At 48.4% G+C, this 19,252-nt stretch overlaps 1 protein-coding gene across 4 annotated transcripts in view; it reads left to right on the top strand.

Moving 5' to 3' along the window:
• The window catches only part of ero1b (endoplasmic reticulum oxidoreductase 1 beta), a 140,999-nt gene that overhangs the window by 103,865 nt on the left and 17,882 nt on the right, over window positions 1-19,252 (top strand). For 3 of the 4 annotated variants that reach the window (XM_072498522.1, XM_072498521.1, XM_072498523.1), the window contains one exon: window positions 110-196. The exons of the other annotated variant lie outside the window; for it this stretch is intronic. In XM_072498522.1, the coding sequence (XP_072354623.1) occupies window positions 110-196 (87 nt within the window). The remainder of the gene's footprint in view (window positions 1-109; window positions 197-19,252) is intronic. 4 annotated transcript variants of the gene reach the window in all.

Raw genomic sequence — 19,252 nt, 5'->3', positions numbered from 1 at the left:
CATGATGTATTTCATATTGCCTGCTCAACCTGTGGTAACAGAAATCAATCTTGTCTGAGTGCAAAGTTAATGCAAGTGATGAATTATGATTTTTAATCCTTTTTTATAGGAGGAATTCAGGCTCCATTTTAAGAATATCTCTCTTATAATGGACTGTGTTGGATGTGACAAGTGCAGATTATGGGGTAAACTTCAGGTTTGTTTCACATAATATTCCCAAGTAATGCAAGTAATTTGGAGAACAATCACTGCTGATCAAAACATTGCATGAGCATGTGAAAAGTTGTGCATTGTGACAAAGCAATGGTTTGCAGGCTGCTGGGAGACACTGAGGTGAGAAATGGCACAGGTCAAAACCATATGCACAATTATTAATGAGAACAAGACCGAGAGTACAATTTGCAGCACACACTCGAGATGCAGCTGTTTAAACAGTAGTGGAATCTTTTGTTTTGTTCCCTTATGCTTCCTAATTTCATATGCGACTGATAAAGGCGCCACATGTTGTACCATTAGTTCTTTTTCTGCAAAATATTAACAAATTTAAACTGACACACCACTCGAGTGCTCCCCAACTTCTGGCATGTAAATGATTTTTTTAAGAACGTAAACTGTTAACTGTCGTCTTAATGCATGGGAAAAACCTTCACGCAAAAAGCAAGTTTCAAATATGGCGATGGATAATCTTAAAAGTGACTGTTCCATTTATTGAAGAAATAAATTGAGTCACTATCAAAATTACTTGGTCTGTTACATAGAATTACATAAAATACACCGTATGGGAATAGGCCTTTTGATCCAAACGTCCATGCTCCACTCAAACTTCTCCTTCCTTCCACACCTAATGCTTTGAACATAACCCTTGAATTATTTTCTTCTCTCTCATATGCTTCTCTTGTTTTTTATACTCATTCAAGGAATGTGGGTGTCGCTGGCTAAGCCAGTATTTATTGCCAATCCCTAGTTGCCCTTGGGAAGGTGGTGGTGAGCTCTTTCTTGTGCTGCTTCAGTCCATATCATATAGGTATAGTGCTGTTAGGGAGGGAGTTCCAGGATTTTGACCCAACAATGTGAAAGAATTATGTAAATTTCCACTTCCTGATGGTGTGGGGCTTGGAGGAGAACTTCCAGGTAGTGGTGTTCCCATGTGTCTGTTGCTCTTGTCCTTATAGATAGCAGTGGTCATGGGTTTGGAAGGTGCTGCCTAAGGAGCCTTTGGTGAGTTTCTGCAGTGCATCTTGTAGATGGTACACACTGCTGCCATTGTGTCAATTTTGGAGGGAATGTTTGTGGATGGGATGCCAATCAAGCGGGCTGCTCTGTCCTGGATGGTGTGGGGTTTCTGGAGCGTTATTGGAGCTGCACTCATCCAGGCAAGAATCGTAGAATTTACAGTGCAGAAGGAGCTCATTCATCCCATCGAGTCTGCGCCGGCCCTTACAAAGAGCACCCTACTCAAACCCACATATCTACCCTATCCCCGTAACCCAATAACCCCCACATAACATTTTCTGGACACTAAGGGCAATTTAGCATGGCTAATCCACCTAGTCCGCACATCTTTGGACTGTGGGAGGAAACCGGAGCACCCGGAGGAAACCCACGCAGAAACTGGGAGAACGTGCAAACTCTGCACACAGTGACCCTGCCGGGAATCGAACCTGGGACCCTGTAGCTGTGAAGCAACTGTGCTAACCGCTATGCTACCGTGCTGCCCACTGCTACCGTGCTGCCCAGAGGAGAGTATTACATCACACTCCTGACTTGTGCCTTGTAGATCATGGACAGGCTTTGGAGAGTGAGGAGGTGAGTTACCCACCACAGGTTCCTAGCCTCTGACCTGCTCTTTTAGCCACAGTATTTACATGGCTAATCCAGTTCAGTTTCTGGTCAATGGTAACCATCAGGATATTGATAGCGGGGGATACCGCGATGGTAATGCCATTGAATGTCAAGGGGGATGGTTAGATTTTCTTGTTGCAGATGGTCATTGGCTGGCGCTTGTGTGACACAAATGTTACTTGCCACTTGTCAGCCCAAAGCTGGCTATTGTCCAGTCCTTTCTGCATTTAGACATGGACTGCATCCATACTATTTAACTTAGCTACTCTCTCTATAGTACCAAACAACGTTCCTCTTTTTTTGTTCACAACCTATTCATTTTAGTGCATTGAAACTTGAAATTATTTTGCTTGGCCAAGTACATGCTTTATCTTTAGGACATGGGCATGGCATGTGCTGCAACTCCCAGTTTGCTGCATGACCATGCACCCTAGAGGGAACATTGGTAGCGAATTCTACACTCTCTGAAAACCACGGGCAAGTACATTTTCTTCTGAATTCCCTTACTGGTATCTTTGTGATCATTTCAATCTAATCTTGGCCCCTAGTTTTGCTGTCCTCACAATGGACATGTGCACTCGGTGTCTACTGACACTTCATAGTTTTAAAGATCTGTATTGAGTCACCCCTCAACCTCTTTCAAGAGAAAAGAGGCCAAGCCTTTTTATCTTTACCTTATAGCAGTGACCTCGCATTTCTGACTTCGTCCTTGCAGATCTTTTTTGCATCCCCTCTAGTGCTTTTGTATCTATTTTATAATATGGGAATTAGAACTATACTCCATGTGTAGTCTAACCAGGCTTTGATATGAGTTCTCTACTTGTCAAATGTATCTCTCTAGAAATAAACCCGACTTCTTGGTTTGCTTTTTTATTGCATTATTCACCTGCATTGCCAATTTTTAGTGATTTGTGTTTATACTCCTAGATCATTTTTCTCCTCTATCCCATTTAAATTCTTCTTTCCCAACTAATATTAGACATCCTAACTTTTCCAACCTACATGCAATACCTAATTTTTTAGCAAGGTTGAAATTTGTATATCCATTTATATATTCATGCTGCACTTCCGGTTGCTGCTATGCGGAACTAAGCCGCATGTTCGGCAGCTCCTGCTTGGAACGGACTTTTGGTCTCTTTTCAGGGCCCCCAACAGCATTTTTTCGACATTTCCCGGTGTGGGAAGAAGACTGCAACATTCCCCCGACAGTGTATGGCTTGGACCAGGAGCGAGGCGACTAAAAAAAGTGGCGGTGAAGCCAAAGAAAATGTGAGGGAAGAAGAGCAAGATGGCGGCGGGCGGGGATACAGTGGGCGCAGGAGCAGCAGGAGGTTATCCAGCGCTGCTTCAGGGAGCTGAAGGCGGACCTGCTGGAGCCGATGAAGGCTTCTATTGATAAGCTGCTGGAGACCCAGATGGCCCAGGGGGTGGCGATCCGCGAGGTCCGGCAAAAGATCTCAGATAACAAGGACGAGATCTTGGGCCTAGCGGTAAAGGTGGAGGCGCACGAGGCGCTCCACAAGAAATGGCAGGAACGGTTCGAGGAGATGGAGAATCGGTCGAGGTGGAAGAATCTGCAGATCCTGGGCTTCCCGGAGGGGTCGGACGTGGGGGTCTATGTGGTCACCATGTTAAACTCGCTGATGGGAGCGGTCCTTCCAGGGGCCCCTGGAGCTGGAAGGGGCCTAGAGAGTGCTGGCGAGGAGGCCCAAGGCTAACGAGCCGCCGCGGGAGATGCTGGTGCGGTTTCATCGGTTCGCTGATCGGGAGTGCGTACTCAGGTGGGCCAAGTAAGAGAGGAGCAAGCAGGTGGGAGAATGCGGAGGTTCGACTATATCAGGACTGGAGCGCAGAGGTGGTGAAGAAGAGGGCTGGGTACAACCGGGCGAAGGCGGTGCTGCACGGGAAGGGGGTGAAGTTTGGCATGCTGCAGCCGGCGCGTCTGTGGGTCACCTACAAGGACCGGCACCATTATTTTTGAGTCCCCGGAGGAGGCGTGGGCCTTTGTTCAGGCCGAGAAGCTGGACACAAACTGAGGGTCGGGATGGGGATGGTCTGGGATTGTTGTGTTACATTTTCAGGGGGGGTTCTTTGTTCGTCTGTATTTTTGGTTCGGTGTGGGTGGTTAGGTTGGGTTGGGCACTGTTTTGGTTGGGTCTGTCGGGTGGGCTCTTGGAGGGGGGCAAGTAAACGGAGTAGGGGGTGGATGGCCGGTAGGGGAGAAGAGGCCCCGTGGTGGATGGGGAGGCCCGAGTCGGGGGAGAGGGGACTGGGCCTGTAAAAGGAGCTGCGCCAGGCAGGTGGAAAGCGCGAGCTTTTTCCCGCGCTGAAGGCTGGCGGATCCGGGCGAAGAAACGAGTGTTTTTTTCCCGCGCTTGGGATGGAAGGGGGAGGTGGAGAGCCTGCTGGTGGGTAATGGAGGGGGAGGGGAAGTCCCACAAAGGGAGGAGTTGAAGGTGAGGAGGGAGCGGCCGGGGTCAGCAGGAGTCAGCTGACTTGCGGGACTGTAATGGGGGGAGCAATGCAGCTAGTAGGGGTCCTAGCTTTGGGGGGGGGGGGTGTGGGTGTATGTTCAAGAGTGAGCTGGAGCGAGTAGAGGGGGTTGGGACGGGGGGTCTGCCGCCATGGGCAACGGACCGGGCGCGTGGCTGGCCGAGGAGGGGTTATGGCTAGTCGGCGGGGGAGGGGGGGGCAGGTAGCCCCCGATCCGGTTGATAACTTGGAACATAAGGGGACTGAACGGGCCGGTTAAGCGGGTCCGGCTGTTCGCGAACCTGAAGGGGCTGAAGGCGGATGAGGTCATGCTCCAGGAGACACACCTGAAGGTGGCAGACCAGGTAAGATTGAGGAAGGGGTGGGTAGGCCAGGTGTTTCATTCTGGGCTGGATGCCAAAAAATCGGGGGGTGGCGATCTTGGTGGGAAAGAGGGTGTCGTTCGAGGCATCGAGCATTGTGACGGACAATGGCGGCAGGTACGTAATGGCAAGTGGTAAGCTGCAAGGGGAGAGGGTGATGCTGGTCAACGTGTACGCCCCAAACTGGGACGATGCGGGTTTTATGCAGTGCGTGTTGGGTCGGATCCCGGACTTGGAAGTGGGGGGCCTGATAATCGGGGGGGACTTTAACACGGTGTTGGATCCGGCACTGGATCGCTCCAGGTCTAGGACGAGTAGGAGGCAGGTGGCGGCTAAAGTGCTGAGGGGTTTATGGACCAGATGGGAGGGGTGGACCCTTGGAGATTTACAAGGCCGTAGGCTAGGGAATTTTCATTCTTCTCGCACATTCATAAGGCCTATACCCGGATCGACTTTTTTGTTTTGAGCAGGACGCTGATTGCGAGAGTAGAGGATACCGAGTACTCGGCGATAGCCATTTCAGATCACGCCCCGCATTGGGTAGACCTAGTGCTGGGGGAGGAGAGGGACCAGTGCCTGTTGTGGCGCTTGGAGGTGGGGCTGTTGGCGGACGAGGAAGTGAGCGAGCGGGTCCGAGGAAGCATAGAGAGATACCTGGAGGCCAACAATAACGGGGAGGTCCGAGTGGGGATGGTCTGGGAGGCACTGAAGACGATAGTTAGGGGAGAGCTGATCTACATTCGGGCCCACAAGGAGTGGAAAGAGCAGAGGGAGAGGCTGGTGGGGGAGATGGTGAGGGTAGACAGGATGTATGTGGAGGTGCCGGAGCAGGGACTGTTGAAGGAGAGGCGTAGTCTTTAGGCCGAATATGACCTGTTGACCACCAGTAAAGCCGGAGGTGCAGTGGAGGAAGGCCCAGGGGGCGATTTATGAATATGGGCAAAAGGCAAGTCAGATGCTGGTGCATCAGCTTCGGAAGCGGGACGCAGCTAGGGAGATCGGGGGAGTTAAGGATAGGGGAGGGAGTGTGGTGCGGAGTGGGATTGGCATCAATGGGGTCTTCAGGGACTTTTATGAGGAACTGTGTCGGTCCGAGCCCCCACTGGAGGAGGGAGGGATGGGCCGCTTTCTGGACCAACTGAGGTTCCCGAAGGTGGAGGAGGGACTGGTGGCGGGATTAGGGGCCTCGATTGGGCTGGAGAAGATGGCCAAAGGAATAGGGAGCATACAGGCGGGGAAGGCACCAGGGCCAGACGGTTTCCCGGTCAAATTTTACAAGAGATATGTGGACCGGTTGGGCCCGTTGCTGGTTAGGACCTTCAATGAGGCAAGGGAGGGGGGGGCTTTGCCCCCGACTATGTCCCGGGCACTGATCTCCTTGATGCTGGAGCGGGACAAGGGTCCCTTGCAGTGTGGGTCTTACAGGCTGATTTTGTTGTTAAATGTAGATGCCAAGGTGCTGGCGAAGGTCTCAGCCTTGAGAATTGGGTGCCGCAGATCATCCACGATGACCAGATGGGGGTTGTGAAGGGGGGGCAGTTGAACGTGAATGTGCGGAGGCTCCTGAACGTTATTATGATGCCGGCGAGGGAGGGGGAGGTGTAGATAGTGGCGGCGATGGCCTTTGGTAGGGTAGAGTGGGGGTACTTGTGGGAGGTGCTGAGGAGGTTCGGGTTTGGGGAGGGGTTCGTCAGGTGGGTTAGGCTGTTGTATGAGGTCCCGATGGCGAGTGTGGCCACAAACAAGTGGAGGTCTGAGTACTTTCGGTTGCACCGAGGGACGAGGCAGGGGTGTCCCCTGACCCCCCTGCTCTTCGCACTGGCGATTGAACCCCTGGCTATGGCACTGAGTGAGTCGAGGAACTGGGGGGGGCTGGTGCGGGGTGGGGAGGAGCATAGGGTGTCGCTCTATGTAGATGTCTTGCTGCTATATGTGGCGGACCCGGTGGGGGGAATGCCGGAGGTAATGAGGCTCCTCGGGGAGTTGGGAGATTTCTCAGGGTACGAGCTCAACATGGGGAAGAGCGAGTTGTTTGTCGTTCACCCAGGGGACCACGAGAGGGGGGATTGGCGAGCTCCCAGTAAAACGGGTGGAGAGGAGCTTCAGGTATTTGGGGGTCCAGGTGGCCAGGAGCTGGGGGGCCCTGCATAGATTCCACGAGGCAAATGGAGGAGGGGTTTCAGAGGTGGGACACATTGCCGCTGTCCCTGGCGGGTAGGGTGCAGTCAGTCAAGATGACGGTACTCCCAAGGCTTTTGTTCCTGTTCCAGTGCCTCCCCATTCCTTTCCCGAAGGCCTTCTTTAGGCGAGTCAACAGGAGCATAACGGAGTTTGTGTGGGCGCGAGAGACTCCGAGGGTGAGAAGAGTGTTCCTGGAGCGAAGTAGCGATTTGGGGGGGGGGGGGGGGCTGGCGCTGCCCAACCTCTGCGGGTACTACTGGGCTGCCAATGCGGCGATGGTGCAAAAGTGTGTGATGGAGAGGGAGGGGGCGGCATGGAAGAGGCTGGAGACGGCGTCTTGAGGGTACGAGTCTGGAGGCGCCAGCAACGGCGCTGCTGCCGCTCCCTCCAATGAGGTATACCACGAGCCCGGTGGTGGCGGCTACCCTCAAAATTTGGGGGCAATGGAGGCGGCACGGGGGAAGTGGGGGCCTCGGTGTGTACCCCGATACGGGGGAACCACCGGTTTGTCCCAGGGAGAATAGATGGAGGGTTTTCAGGGTGGCACAGGGCAGGGATAAGAAGGTTGGGGGACCTGTTTGCAGATGGGAAGTTCGTGAGCCTGGGTGAGCTGGAGGAGAAATACGGGCTCCCCCCTGGAAACACCTTTAGGTATCTACAGATAAGGGCGTTTACTACGCGGCAAGTGGTGGAATTCCCACTGCTGCCGCCACGCACGGTACAGGACATGGTGCTCTCGGGGGTGTGGGTTGGAGAGGGGAAGATCTCTGCAACATATCAGGTGATGCCGGAGGAGGAGGAGGCCTCGGTGGAGGAGCTGAAAGGTAAGTTGGTGGAGGAAGTTGAGGAGGGGACTTGGGCAGATGCCCTTGGGAGGGTGAACTCTTCCTCTTCGTGCGCGAGTCTCAGCCTCTTACAGTTTGAGGTGCTGCACAGGGCACACATGACCGGGACAAGGGGTGAGGACAGGTGTGTAAGGTGCTCAGGGAGCCCAGCAAACCGCACCCATATGTTCTGGGCATGCCCAGCACTGGAGGAATTTTGGAAGGGCGTAATGAGGACGGTGTCGAGGGTGGTAAGATCCAGGGTCAAACCGGGCTCGCAATATTTGGGGTGACAGAGGAGACGGGAGTGCAGGAGGCGAAAGAAGCTGGTATTCTGGCTTTGCGTCCCTGGTAGCCCGGCGAAGGATTCTTCTTCAGTGGAAAGATGCAAGGCCCCCAAGCGTGGAATCCTGGATCATCAATATGGCGGGGTTTATTAAATTGGAGAGGGTGAAATTTGCCTTAAGGTGATCGGTGCAAGGGTTTTTCAGGTGATGGCAACCGTTCTTGGACTTCCTGGCAGAACGGTAGACAATGGTCAGCAACAGCAGCCCGGGGGGGGGGGGGGGGGGGGGTCTATTTTATTTTTGTTTGTCTATCCTGGGGGATCTGAGGGGGTGTATATATTTGCTGTATGTTTCGGTGGGTGTTAATTTATTATTTATGTATAGGGGATGGGGGGCACTGGGTTGTTTTGTTTGGTATTCCATTCTATTGGGTTCCTTTTACATTTTGTTGTTGATATTTTGTGAAAACTTGAATTTTTAAAAAAAAATATATATATATTCATGCTGCAGGCTTATTAATATTGCCTTGTAATTTGTTGCAGCCGCCCTCAGTGTTGACACCAACCCTCTGCAGTCATCCCATGCAAAAATTGGCGTGGTCCATTATTTTTGGAATTTGCTTTGATTCCAAAGTTTAAATCGTTAATGCAAATTTTAGTGCTGAAGGTAGTAAATTGAATATTTTAGTTATTTCTGGAACAGGGTGTTCTTGGCTGACTTGAATGTCCAATTTTAAGGATCGTAGAAAAAAGATTGCTTTGAGTCCCAAATTTTTAACTTCTATCATTCTGCTTGAAGGGTGTGAATACAATTATTTAAACATGTTTGGAATGGCAGCATTCTCCTTTGGCTGTCAACCATGGTTCATTAGTAGCACTCTCACCCCTAACTCAGGAAGTTGTGAGTTTAAGCCATTTCCAGAGTTAAGCACATAATCAGATGCTGACACTTTGGTACTCTGAATGCTGCAGTATTGTTATAGCATCTTTCAGATGTTACATAGAGGTCCCATCTATCCTCCCAGGTGGATGAGGAATATTCCATGGCGCTAGTCAGTTCCTGGCCAGGAAGTATCCCACAACTAACTTCTTGTGGATTGGGCCAGTTGTCATGGTACACAGTTACAAAGGACATTGTTTTTTTAAAAAAAGTATGAGGCCCTAATAGCAGAATTACAGGGAGTTAGGAAGTAAGTTGCAAAATAACCTCAAAGGTAGTGATCTCAGGGTTACTACCATTGTCATGTGCTAGTCAGAGCAGAAATAGCAGGATAAATCATATGAATGCGTGGCTGAAGAGATGGTGCGAAGGGGAGGGTCTTAGATTCATGGGACACTGGGACCAGTTCTGGTGGAGGTGAGACCAGTACAAACTGGAGTGGTTCCAACTGGGCAGGACCGGGATTAATGTCCTAGGGGGAGTATTTGCTAGAGTAGTTGGGGAGGGTTTAAACTAAAATGGCAGGTAGATGGGAACCTATGCAAGGAGTCAGAAGAGGAGGAAACATAAGATCAAAAGACAGAAAGTGGAATAAGAAAAGTGACAGGCAGAGAAATCAGGGGCCACAATGAAAAATAATGGGAATGGGGCAAGGAATGCTAAAAAAACGATCCTTAAGGCTTTGTGCCTTAATGCACTGAGCATTCGTATTAAGTAGATATAGAGTCATAGATGTTTACAGCATAGAAACAGGCCCTTCGGCCCAGCTTGTCCATGCTGCCCAGTTTCTATTACTAAGCTAGCCCCATTTGCCCGCATTTGGCCCATATCCATCTATACCCACCCTGCCCATGTAACTGTCTAACTTTTTTAACTAAAAAAATTGTACCCGCCTCTACCACTTCCTCTGGAAGCCCATTCCAGATGTTCACCAGCCGCTGTATGAAAAGATTTCTTCTCTGGTCTCTTTTGTATCTATGCCCCCTCACCTTAAACCTATGCCCTCTAGTTCTAGACTCCTCTACCTTTGGGAAAATATGTTGACGATCTATAGATCTCTATAAGATCACCCTTAAGCCTCCTACAGTCCAAGGAAAAAAGTCCCAGACTATCGAGCCTCTCCTTGTAACTCAGACCATCAAGTTCTGGTAGCATTCTCATAAATCTCTTCTGCACTCTTTCATGTTTAACAATATCCTTCCTATAATTGGGTGACCAGAACTGAACACCGTATACTATGAGTGGTCTTACCAATGCCTTGTACAACTTCAACAAGACATCCCAACTCCTGTCTTCAATATTCTGACCAATAAAACCTAGCATGCTGAATGCCTTCTTCACTTCCCTCTTCACCAGCGACTCCACCTTCAAGGAGCTATGAACCTGTGCCCCTAGATCTCTTTGTTCTGTAACTCTCCCCAACTCCTGATCATTAACTGAGTAGGTCCTGCCCTGATTTGATCTACCAAAATGCATCACCTCACATTTATCCAAATTAAACTCCATCTGCCATTTATCAGCCCAGTGACCAAATTGGTCAAGATCCTGTTGCAATCTTCTATAACATTCTTCACTTTCCACTGTGCCATCAATCATTTTGTCATCTGCAAACTTACTAACCATGCCTCCGACATTCTCATCCAAATCATTAATATGTGGATAACAAATAACAGTGGACCCAGCACCGATCCCTGAGGCACACCGCAGGTCACAGGCTTCCAGTTTGAAAAACAACCCTCCACAACCACCCTTTGGCTTTGGTCGTGAAGCCAATTTTGTATCCATTTGGCTACCTCGTCCTGGATTCCGTGAGATTTAACCTTTTGCAGCAACCTACCATGCAGTGCCTTGTCAAAGGCCTTGCTAAAGTCCATGTAGACAACGTCGACTGCACGGCCCTCATCTACCTTCTTGGTTACCCCTTCAAAACCTCAATCAAATTGGTGAGACATGACTTTCCCCTTATAAAGCCATGCTGACTTTCCCTAATTATCCCTTGCCTGTCTAAATGCCTGTAGATCCTGTCCCTCAGAATACCTTCTAACAATTTACCCACTACAGAAGTAAAGCTAACCGGTCTATAGTTCCCAGGCTTATTCCTCCAGCCCTTCTTAAACACGAGCACAACATTTGCTACCCTCCAATCTTCAGGCACCTTTCTCTAACATTTGTGCCTTTCTCAACAGTAAATACTGACGAGAAATAACAGGAATGATATGGTCAGGAGTATGGAGATATGGCTGCAGGGTGACCAGGGATGGGAAATGAACTATTTTGGGAAGGACAGACAAAAAGGAAAAGGTGGTGAAGTTGCATTGCTAGTTAAAAGATTAATTTAACACAATAGTGAGGAAGTATATTGGCTCCAACTGTTGTGCCTTCTTTACCTAAACCATAGTGTGTTTAACCTGTATACGGTGGACAAATGATCTCACAAGTTGGTTAGGACAATAATTGTTTATTAACATGCACAAGGTTAAGTACTTAATCAATCACACTTTCATGCACATTGGACTATACACAAGGTTAATTACTTAATCACACGTTCATGCACATTGGACTATGAACTAATACACTTAAAACGACCTTAACGTCCAGGTGACTGGCAAGTACAGAGCAGATATAGCTTTATCTGAGATATGGTAGTCTGGCAGTGCTTGAGTTCTTGTATCTGGTCGTCTGTGTCCTCTGTTCTGGTCCCTCTGTGAATGGCGTGGATGGTTCTTTTGGCTGGTGATGGATTCGCCGTTGTTGTTGGCTGTCGAAGCTGCAGTCGTGAGCTGTAGTCGAGCGCTTCTAAGGTGGTGCAGCGCTTTATAACCTGCTTGGATTTTCATGCCCCTTTTGTGGCCTGATCAATTGATCAGGGCTCCATCACCCTGATTGATGAAGTCCAATCAGGGGCTGCCACATCGATTTTGGGGTGGGCACTCAGTGGCCATGCCTGGAAGTCTTGGGGGCAGGGGCTTGGGTGCTGCTGTGTCTGGTAAACAATGTGATTGACAGGATAGTACTATTGTTCTTGGGAAGACTTTTAATGGCCTTTCTGCTGTGTTAGTTTCTGCATAAGTCTGAGCTATAGCTTTGTGTATTTGCAGGCTGCAGCCTGTCTGTGTTCAGACTTGGCCAAATTTCTCATCGATCTTTGCGGGAGGCCATTTTAGTTGCCACACAACGATGTTGAATCTGTGTGGATAGAGCTGAGAAATACCAAGGGGTAAAAATGTAGGTGAGGGTTGTACATAAACCCAAAACTGTAGTGGTGATGTTAGAATGGTATTAAACAGGAAATTAGAAACGCATGTGATAAAGGATGGGTGAGTTGAATCTGCATATAGATTGGGCAAATCAAATTAATAACAATAACATAGAGGTTGAATACCTGGAGTATATACAGGATTACATACAGGTGCCTGACAAACCTGTTAGAGTTCTTTGAAGAGATAACAAATAGGTTAGACCAAGGAGAGCCAATGGATGTTATCTATCTTGACTTCCAAGAGGCCTTTGAAAGGTGCTTCACGGGAGACTGCTGAGTAAAATAAGGGCCCATGGTATTCGAGGCAAGGTACTAACATGGATTAACGATTGCTGTCAGGCAGAAGGCAGAGAGTTGGGATAAAAGGTTATTTTTCGGAATGGCAACCGGTGACGAGTGGTGTCCCGCAGGGTTCAGTGTTGAGGCCACAGCTGTTCTCTTTATATATTAACGATCTAGATGACGGGACTGAGGGCATTCTGGCAAACTTCTGGCTAAGTTTGCCGATGATACGAAGATAGGTGGAGGGGCAGGTAGTATGGAGGAGGTGGGGAGGCTTCAGAAAGATTTAGACAGTTTAGGAGAGTGGCCCAAGAAATGGCTGATGAAATTCAACGTGGGCAAGTGCGAGGTCTTGCACTTTGGAAAAAAGAATAGAGGCGTGGACTATTTTCTAAACGGTGACAAAATTCATAATGCTGAAGTGCAAAGGGACTTGGGAGTCCTAGTCCAGGATTCTCTAAAGGTAAACTTGCAGGTTGAGTCCGTAATTAAGAAAGCAAATGCAATGTTGTCATTCATCTCAAGAGGCTTGGAATATAAAAGTAGGGATGTACTTCTGAAGCTTTATAAAGCATTAGTTAGGCCCCATTTAGAATACTGTGAGCAATTTTGGGCCCCACGCCTCAGGAAGGACATACTGGCACTGGAGCGGGTCCAGCGGAGATTCACACGGATGATCCCAGGAATGGTAGTCCTAACATACGATGAATGTCTGAGGATCCTGGGATTATATTCATTGGAGTTTAGGAGGTTGAGGGGAGATCTAATAGAAACTTACAAGATAATGAATGGCTTAGATAGGGTGGATGTTGGGAAGTTGTTTCCATTAGCAGGGGAGACTAGGACCCGGGGGCACAGCCTTAGAATAAAAGGGAGTCACTTTAGAACAGAGATGAGGAGAAATTTCTTCAGCCAGAGAGTGGTGGGTCTGTGGAATTCATTGCCACAGAGGGCGGTGGAGGCCGGGACGTTGAGTGTCTTTAAGACAGAAGTTGATAAATTCTTGATTTCTCGAGGAATTAAGGGCTATGGAGAGAGAGCGTGTAAATGGAGTTGAAATCAGCCATGATTGAATGGTGGAGTGGACTCGATGGGCCGAATGGCCTTACTTCCACTCCTATGTCTTATGGTCTTATGATTATTTTCTGGACCAATACGTTGAGGAGCCAACTAGACAACAGGCCATCCGAGACTGGGTATTGTATAATGAGAAAGGAATAATTGGCAATCTAGTTGTGCAAGGCCCCTCCATCATGATGGAGAGTGACATTGCTGAGAAAGGAATAATTGGCAATCTAGTTGTGCAAGGCCCCTCCATCATGATGGAGAGTGACATTGCTGATGGGCTGCATGGTAGCACAATGGTTAGCACTGTTGCTTCAATGCGCCAGGGTCCCAGGTTCGATTCCCGGCTTGGGTCACTGTCTGTGCGGAGTCTGCACGTTCTCCCTGTGTCTGCGTGGGTTTCCTCCAGGTGCTGCAGTTTTCTCCCACAGTCCAAAGATGTGCTGTTAGGTAATTTGGACATTCTGAATTCTTTCTCCGTGTACCTGAACAGGTGCCAGAATGTGGCGACTAGGGAATTTGGTTCTGTGTTCACGGAGGGTTCTGTCTTCATAGAGGAGGACACAAATAATGTACAAGAAATGTTGGGGAACGGACATCTGGTGGCGGCAGCATGTAGGGAGTAGTTGCACACGGGGTGGCTACCACTGGAGTACTTTATATATTTAGCCCTTTTCCACCAGTTCTTTGGGGGTGATTGGGTTAAGACTTCATTAATTTGATGGGATAAGATTCCTACGCAAGAAAAGTGCTCAGTAAGTCCAGGACAAAGAAACCAGCATCTAAAGATTCGTCGACTGATTCGGAAGCTTCTCAAGGCACCTCTGCTGAGAAAACGGCGGAGGCTGCTACCACAACTCTGGCCATTCCATTGACACTTAAGATGCTAACAGGAGCAAAGTGATGGGGGTAACTGCAGCTCATTATTTTAAATAATGAGTTTAGGATATTGCTAGAAGGTTGGCAAGCAGGTACAACAGGCGGTGAGGAAAGTTAATGGTATGCTGGCTTCATAGTGAGAGGATTTGAGTATAGGAGTAGGGAAGTCTTACTGCAGTTATATAGGGCATTGGTGAGGCCCCACCTTGAATATTGTGCAGTTTTGGTATCCTCGTTTGAGGAAGGACATTCTTGCTATTGAGGGTGTCCAGCAAAGGTTCACCCGTCTAATCCCTGGGATGGCAGGACTGACATATGAAGAAAGACTGGATCGACTGGGCGTGAACTCACTGAGTTTAAAAGTATGAGTGGGATCTCATAGAAATATATAAAATCCTGATGGGACTGGATGGGCTCGATGTGGGAAGAATGTTCCCGATGTTGGGGACATCCAGAACTATGGGTCACAGCCTAAAAATAGGCAGCACGGCAGCATAGTGGTTAGCACTATGGCTTCACAGCACCAGGGTCCTAGGTGCGATTCCCGCTTGGGTCACTGTCTGTGCAGAGTCTGCACATTCTCCCCGTGTCTGCGTGGGTTTCCTCCCGGTGCTCCGGTTTCCAAAGATGTGCAGGTTAGGTGGATTGGCCATGCTAAATTGCCCTTGGGTTAGGTGGGGTTATGGGGGTAGGGTGAAGGTGTGGCTTCAGTAGGGTGCTCTTTTTAAGAGCCGGTGCAGACTCGTTGGGCCAAACGGCCTCCTGCACTGTAAATTCTATGAAACCCTTATAAAGGGTAAGCCGGGCAGCACGGTGGCCCAGTGTAGCATTGCTGCCACACGGCGCTGAGGACCAAGTTCGAATCCCGGCCCTGGGTCACTGACCGTGTGAAGTTTGCACATTCTCCCCGTGTCTGCGTGGGTTTTACCCCCACAACCCAAAGATGTGCAGGATAGGTGGATTGGCCACACTAAATTGTCCCTGAATTGGAAAAAATAATTGGGTACTCTAAATTTATTTTAAAAAAAATAAAGAGTAAGCCAATTCAGAACTGAGATGAAGAAGAAATTCTTCTGTCAGAAAGTTCTGAAGTTGTGGAATTCTCTACCACAGACCGCTGTTGGGACCAATTTGTGGGATATATTCAAGAGGGAGCTGGATGTGGCCCTGTGGCTCTGTGGCTAAGGGGATGGAGAGAAGGCAGGAGTGGGATACTGAATTCATAATAATAATAGCTTATTGTCACAAGTAGGCTTCAATGAAGTTACTGTGAATAGCCATGATATTGAATGGTGGTGCAGGCTCGAAGGGCCGAATGGCCTACTGTACCTATTTTCTGTTTCTATGATAAAGAGTAAATTGATGGGTGGTAATTGGTCAGGTTGGATTTGTCTTTTTTTGTACAGAACGTACTTGGGCAATTCTCCACTGCAGATTAGATGCCAGTGTTATAGCTGTACTAATAGAGCTTGACTAGGAGCGTGGGTAGCATAGTGGTTAGCACTATGGCTTCACATCGCCAGGGTCACAGGTTCGATTCTCGGCCTGGGTCACTCTAAGCGGAGTCTGCACATTCTCCCTATGTCTGCATGGGTTTCCTCCGGGTGCCCTGGTTTCCTCCCACAAGTCCCGAACAGTATTAGGTAATTTGGACATTCTGAATTCACCCTCAGTGTACCCGAACAGGCGCCGGAATGTGGCGGGGATTTTCATAGTAATTTCATTGCAGTGTTAATGTAAGCCTACTTTTGACAATGAAGATTATTTATTATTTCAGCTAGTTGTGGAATTCCAGTACTATTGATGGAATACTGCCAGGGCCCAATGCCTTTGCAGTGTCTTGCCTTCAGCTGTTTCTTAATATCACGTGAAGTGAACCAAATTGGCTGAAGACTGGCATCTGTGATGCTGGGGCCCTATGAAGCTGGATGGATGATAGATCATCCACTTGGCACTTCTGGCTGAAGATTAGTCCATAGAATCCCTACATTGCAGAAGGAGGCCATTCAGCCTATTTAGTCTGCATCGACTCTCCGAAAGAATATCCTACCTGGCCCTATCTCTGCAAGCCCACCTAAGCTGCACATCTTTGGACACTAAGGGGCTATTTAGCATGGCCAATCCATCTAATCCATGTTTGGATTGTGGAAGGAAACCACACAGTCTCAGAGAATGGGCAAATTCCACACAGTCGCCCAGTGCCAGGTTCCTGGCACTGAGGCAATAATTCTAACCACTGTGTCACCCGTTATTGCGAATACTTCAGTCATTGATGTGCTGGGCTCCTCCATCATTGAGAGTGGGGTATTTGTGGAGCCTCTTCCAGTGAGTTGTTGTCCCACTATTCATAACTGGATGTGGCAGGACTGCAGAGTTTAGATTTGATCAGTTGATTGTGGAATTGCTTCACCAAGTTGACTCCTTGTTTTTAAGTATACCTGGTGCTGCTCATGGCATGCCCTTCTGCACTATTCATTGAACCAGGCTTGATCCTCTGGCTTGGTGGTAATGATAGTGGGAGATATGCCGGGCCATGAGGTTACAGATTGTAGTTGAGTCTAATGCTACTGCTGCTGCTCAAGGTCCATAGTGCTTCATGGATGTCCAGTCTCGAGTTGCTCGATCTGTTCGAAACCTATCCCATTTAGCACCGTGGTAGTGCCACACAACATCTGGAGGGTATCCTCAAGCGAAGACTGACCTCCTCACTGCAAGGTCTTAGCAGTGGTTACTCTTAGCTGTATTGTCATAGACAGATGCGTCTATAGCAGGCAGGTTGGTGAGAATGAGGTCAAGTACTTTTTTCCCCTCATGGATTCCTCATTCCTGCCACAGTCCCAGTCTAGCGGCTATGTCCTTGCAGCCACCTCTGTGGGGCCTGTCCTGGTAGTGCGACAGCACATAACCAGTGATGGTGGTGTTTGGGCATTATCTGTCAAGTATGATGCCATAAGTATGACTATGTCAGACCATTGCCTGACTAATCTGTGAGACAGCTTCCCCAATTTTGGCACAAGCTCCCAGATGTTAGTAAGGAGGACTTTGCAGGGTTAACAGGACTCAGTTTGCCATTGTTGTTTCAGTTGCCTAGGTTGATGCGGGGTGGTCCGTCTAGTTTCATTTCATTTTATTGACATTTTAGCATTACAACGAGTGGCTTGCTAGGTCGTTTGAGAGAGTATTTAAGAATCAAACATTGCTGTTTGAATTATTGTTAAAGAAAGACTATTGTGTTTCACAAAGCAAAGATTGTAGTGTCTCATAGGAATTATTTTGAGCTATTTGTGGGAACTGTACCTTTAGACATTGAATTTGTGGCCGATTGTACTGTGGCCAGTGGCCCTGCAACCTATAGGGATGAGAGACCAATGTTGCAGAGTCTGGAACAATGAGACTGGGCCACAATCAATAAACTAGTGTAGATTTTTTCCCCACTTTCCTTGAACCTTGCAATATGTCAAGTAGCCAAATCTTTCTGGTTTCCTAGATGATTAGTTTTTTTTAGCTATTGCTGTTGCTCACGGGAAAGCATTCTCCACGGTAGCACAGTGCATAGCACTGTTGCTTCACAGCACCAGGGTCCCAGGTTCAATTCCCGGCTTGGGGCACTGTGCGGAATCTGCATGTACTCTGTGTCTGAGAGGGGATCCTCTGTGCTCCGGTTTTCTCCCACAAGTCCCGAAAGACGTGCTGTCAGGTGAATTGGACTTTCTGAATTCTCCTTCTGTACCTGAACAGGCACCGGAATGTGGCGACTAGGGGCTCTTCACAGTAACTTCATTACTGTGTTAAGCCTGTTTGTAGGGTGGCATGTGGTGCAGTGGTTAGCACTGGGACTGCGGCACTGAGGACCCGGTTTCGAATCCCGGCCCTGGGTCACTGTCCGTGTGGAGTTTGCACGTTCTCCCCATGTCTGCGTGGGTTTCACCCCCACAACCCAAAAGATGTGCAGGTTAGGTGGATTGGCCACGATAAATTGCCCCTAAAATTGGGGGGGGGAAATAAATAAATAATTGGCTACTCTAAATTTATATATCAAATAAATGCTATCCTGCTTGTGACCATAAAGATTATTATTATTTAAGGGAGGCTATTCTGGCCATTTTTATTCTATCATTCCCAGCGATCCTAATGTTCCCATTATGGCAACCAGTTGTTTCTTAAATGATTCCACCGTTCATCTGTGAGGAGTCTTGTGGCACAGTGGGTAGCATCCCTGCCTCTGAGCCACAAATTTGAGTCACATCCCAGCAGGGGTTGGCCAAGGTAGATGTGTCCATAATGGGGCCAAACAGGTTGCATATCAATCTGCAAGCCCTTCAACACATACCAAAGACGGGCAGTAAGAGTGGGAGCGATTCTTGGTCAGCCATGTGATGGAAGGAATGCTGGAACCTCTGCCATCACTGCTTATAGCTCCAGACAATATGCATGTAAAAAGTGAATGTTGCCACAGAAACTCTGATTCCCTGAGTAATGCACCATCACCACCCTATCGAGGAGTCAATTTCAGACTTTGATCCCTGCAATGAAGAATTTCTCAATCTTTCCTTCTCTTGTTCCACGGCCATGGTTTAATTTTGTAATAAGAACAAAAATGCAGGAAAATCTCATCAGGTCAGGCAGCATCTGTGGAGAGAAACAGTTAACATTTCGGGTTGATAACCTCTTTGCTATCTGCACTATAATACTCTTGGTCCTGGATGCAGTATTGAAAGTTTATTGAACCAGTAACATAATACTGCTTAGACCTGTAACTATTCATACTTCAAAATGGAATAAAAACAAAACATGATAGAAATGTCCAGCAGGTCTGGCAGCATTTGTGGAGGGTAACAA

The sequence above is a fragment of the Scyliorhinus torazame genome, chromosome 4 (assembly GCF_047496885.1).
Source record: "Scyliorhinus torazame isolate Kashiwa2021f chromosome 4, sScyTor2.1, whole genome shotgun sequence".
In the NCBI taxonomy this organism is placed as follows: domain Eukaryota; kingdom Metazoa; phylum Chordata; class Chondrichthyes; order Carcharhiniformes; family Scyliorhinidae; genus Scyliorhinus; species Scyliorhinus torazame.
This window is presented reverse-complemented; position numbering and strand designations above follow the sequence as displayed.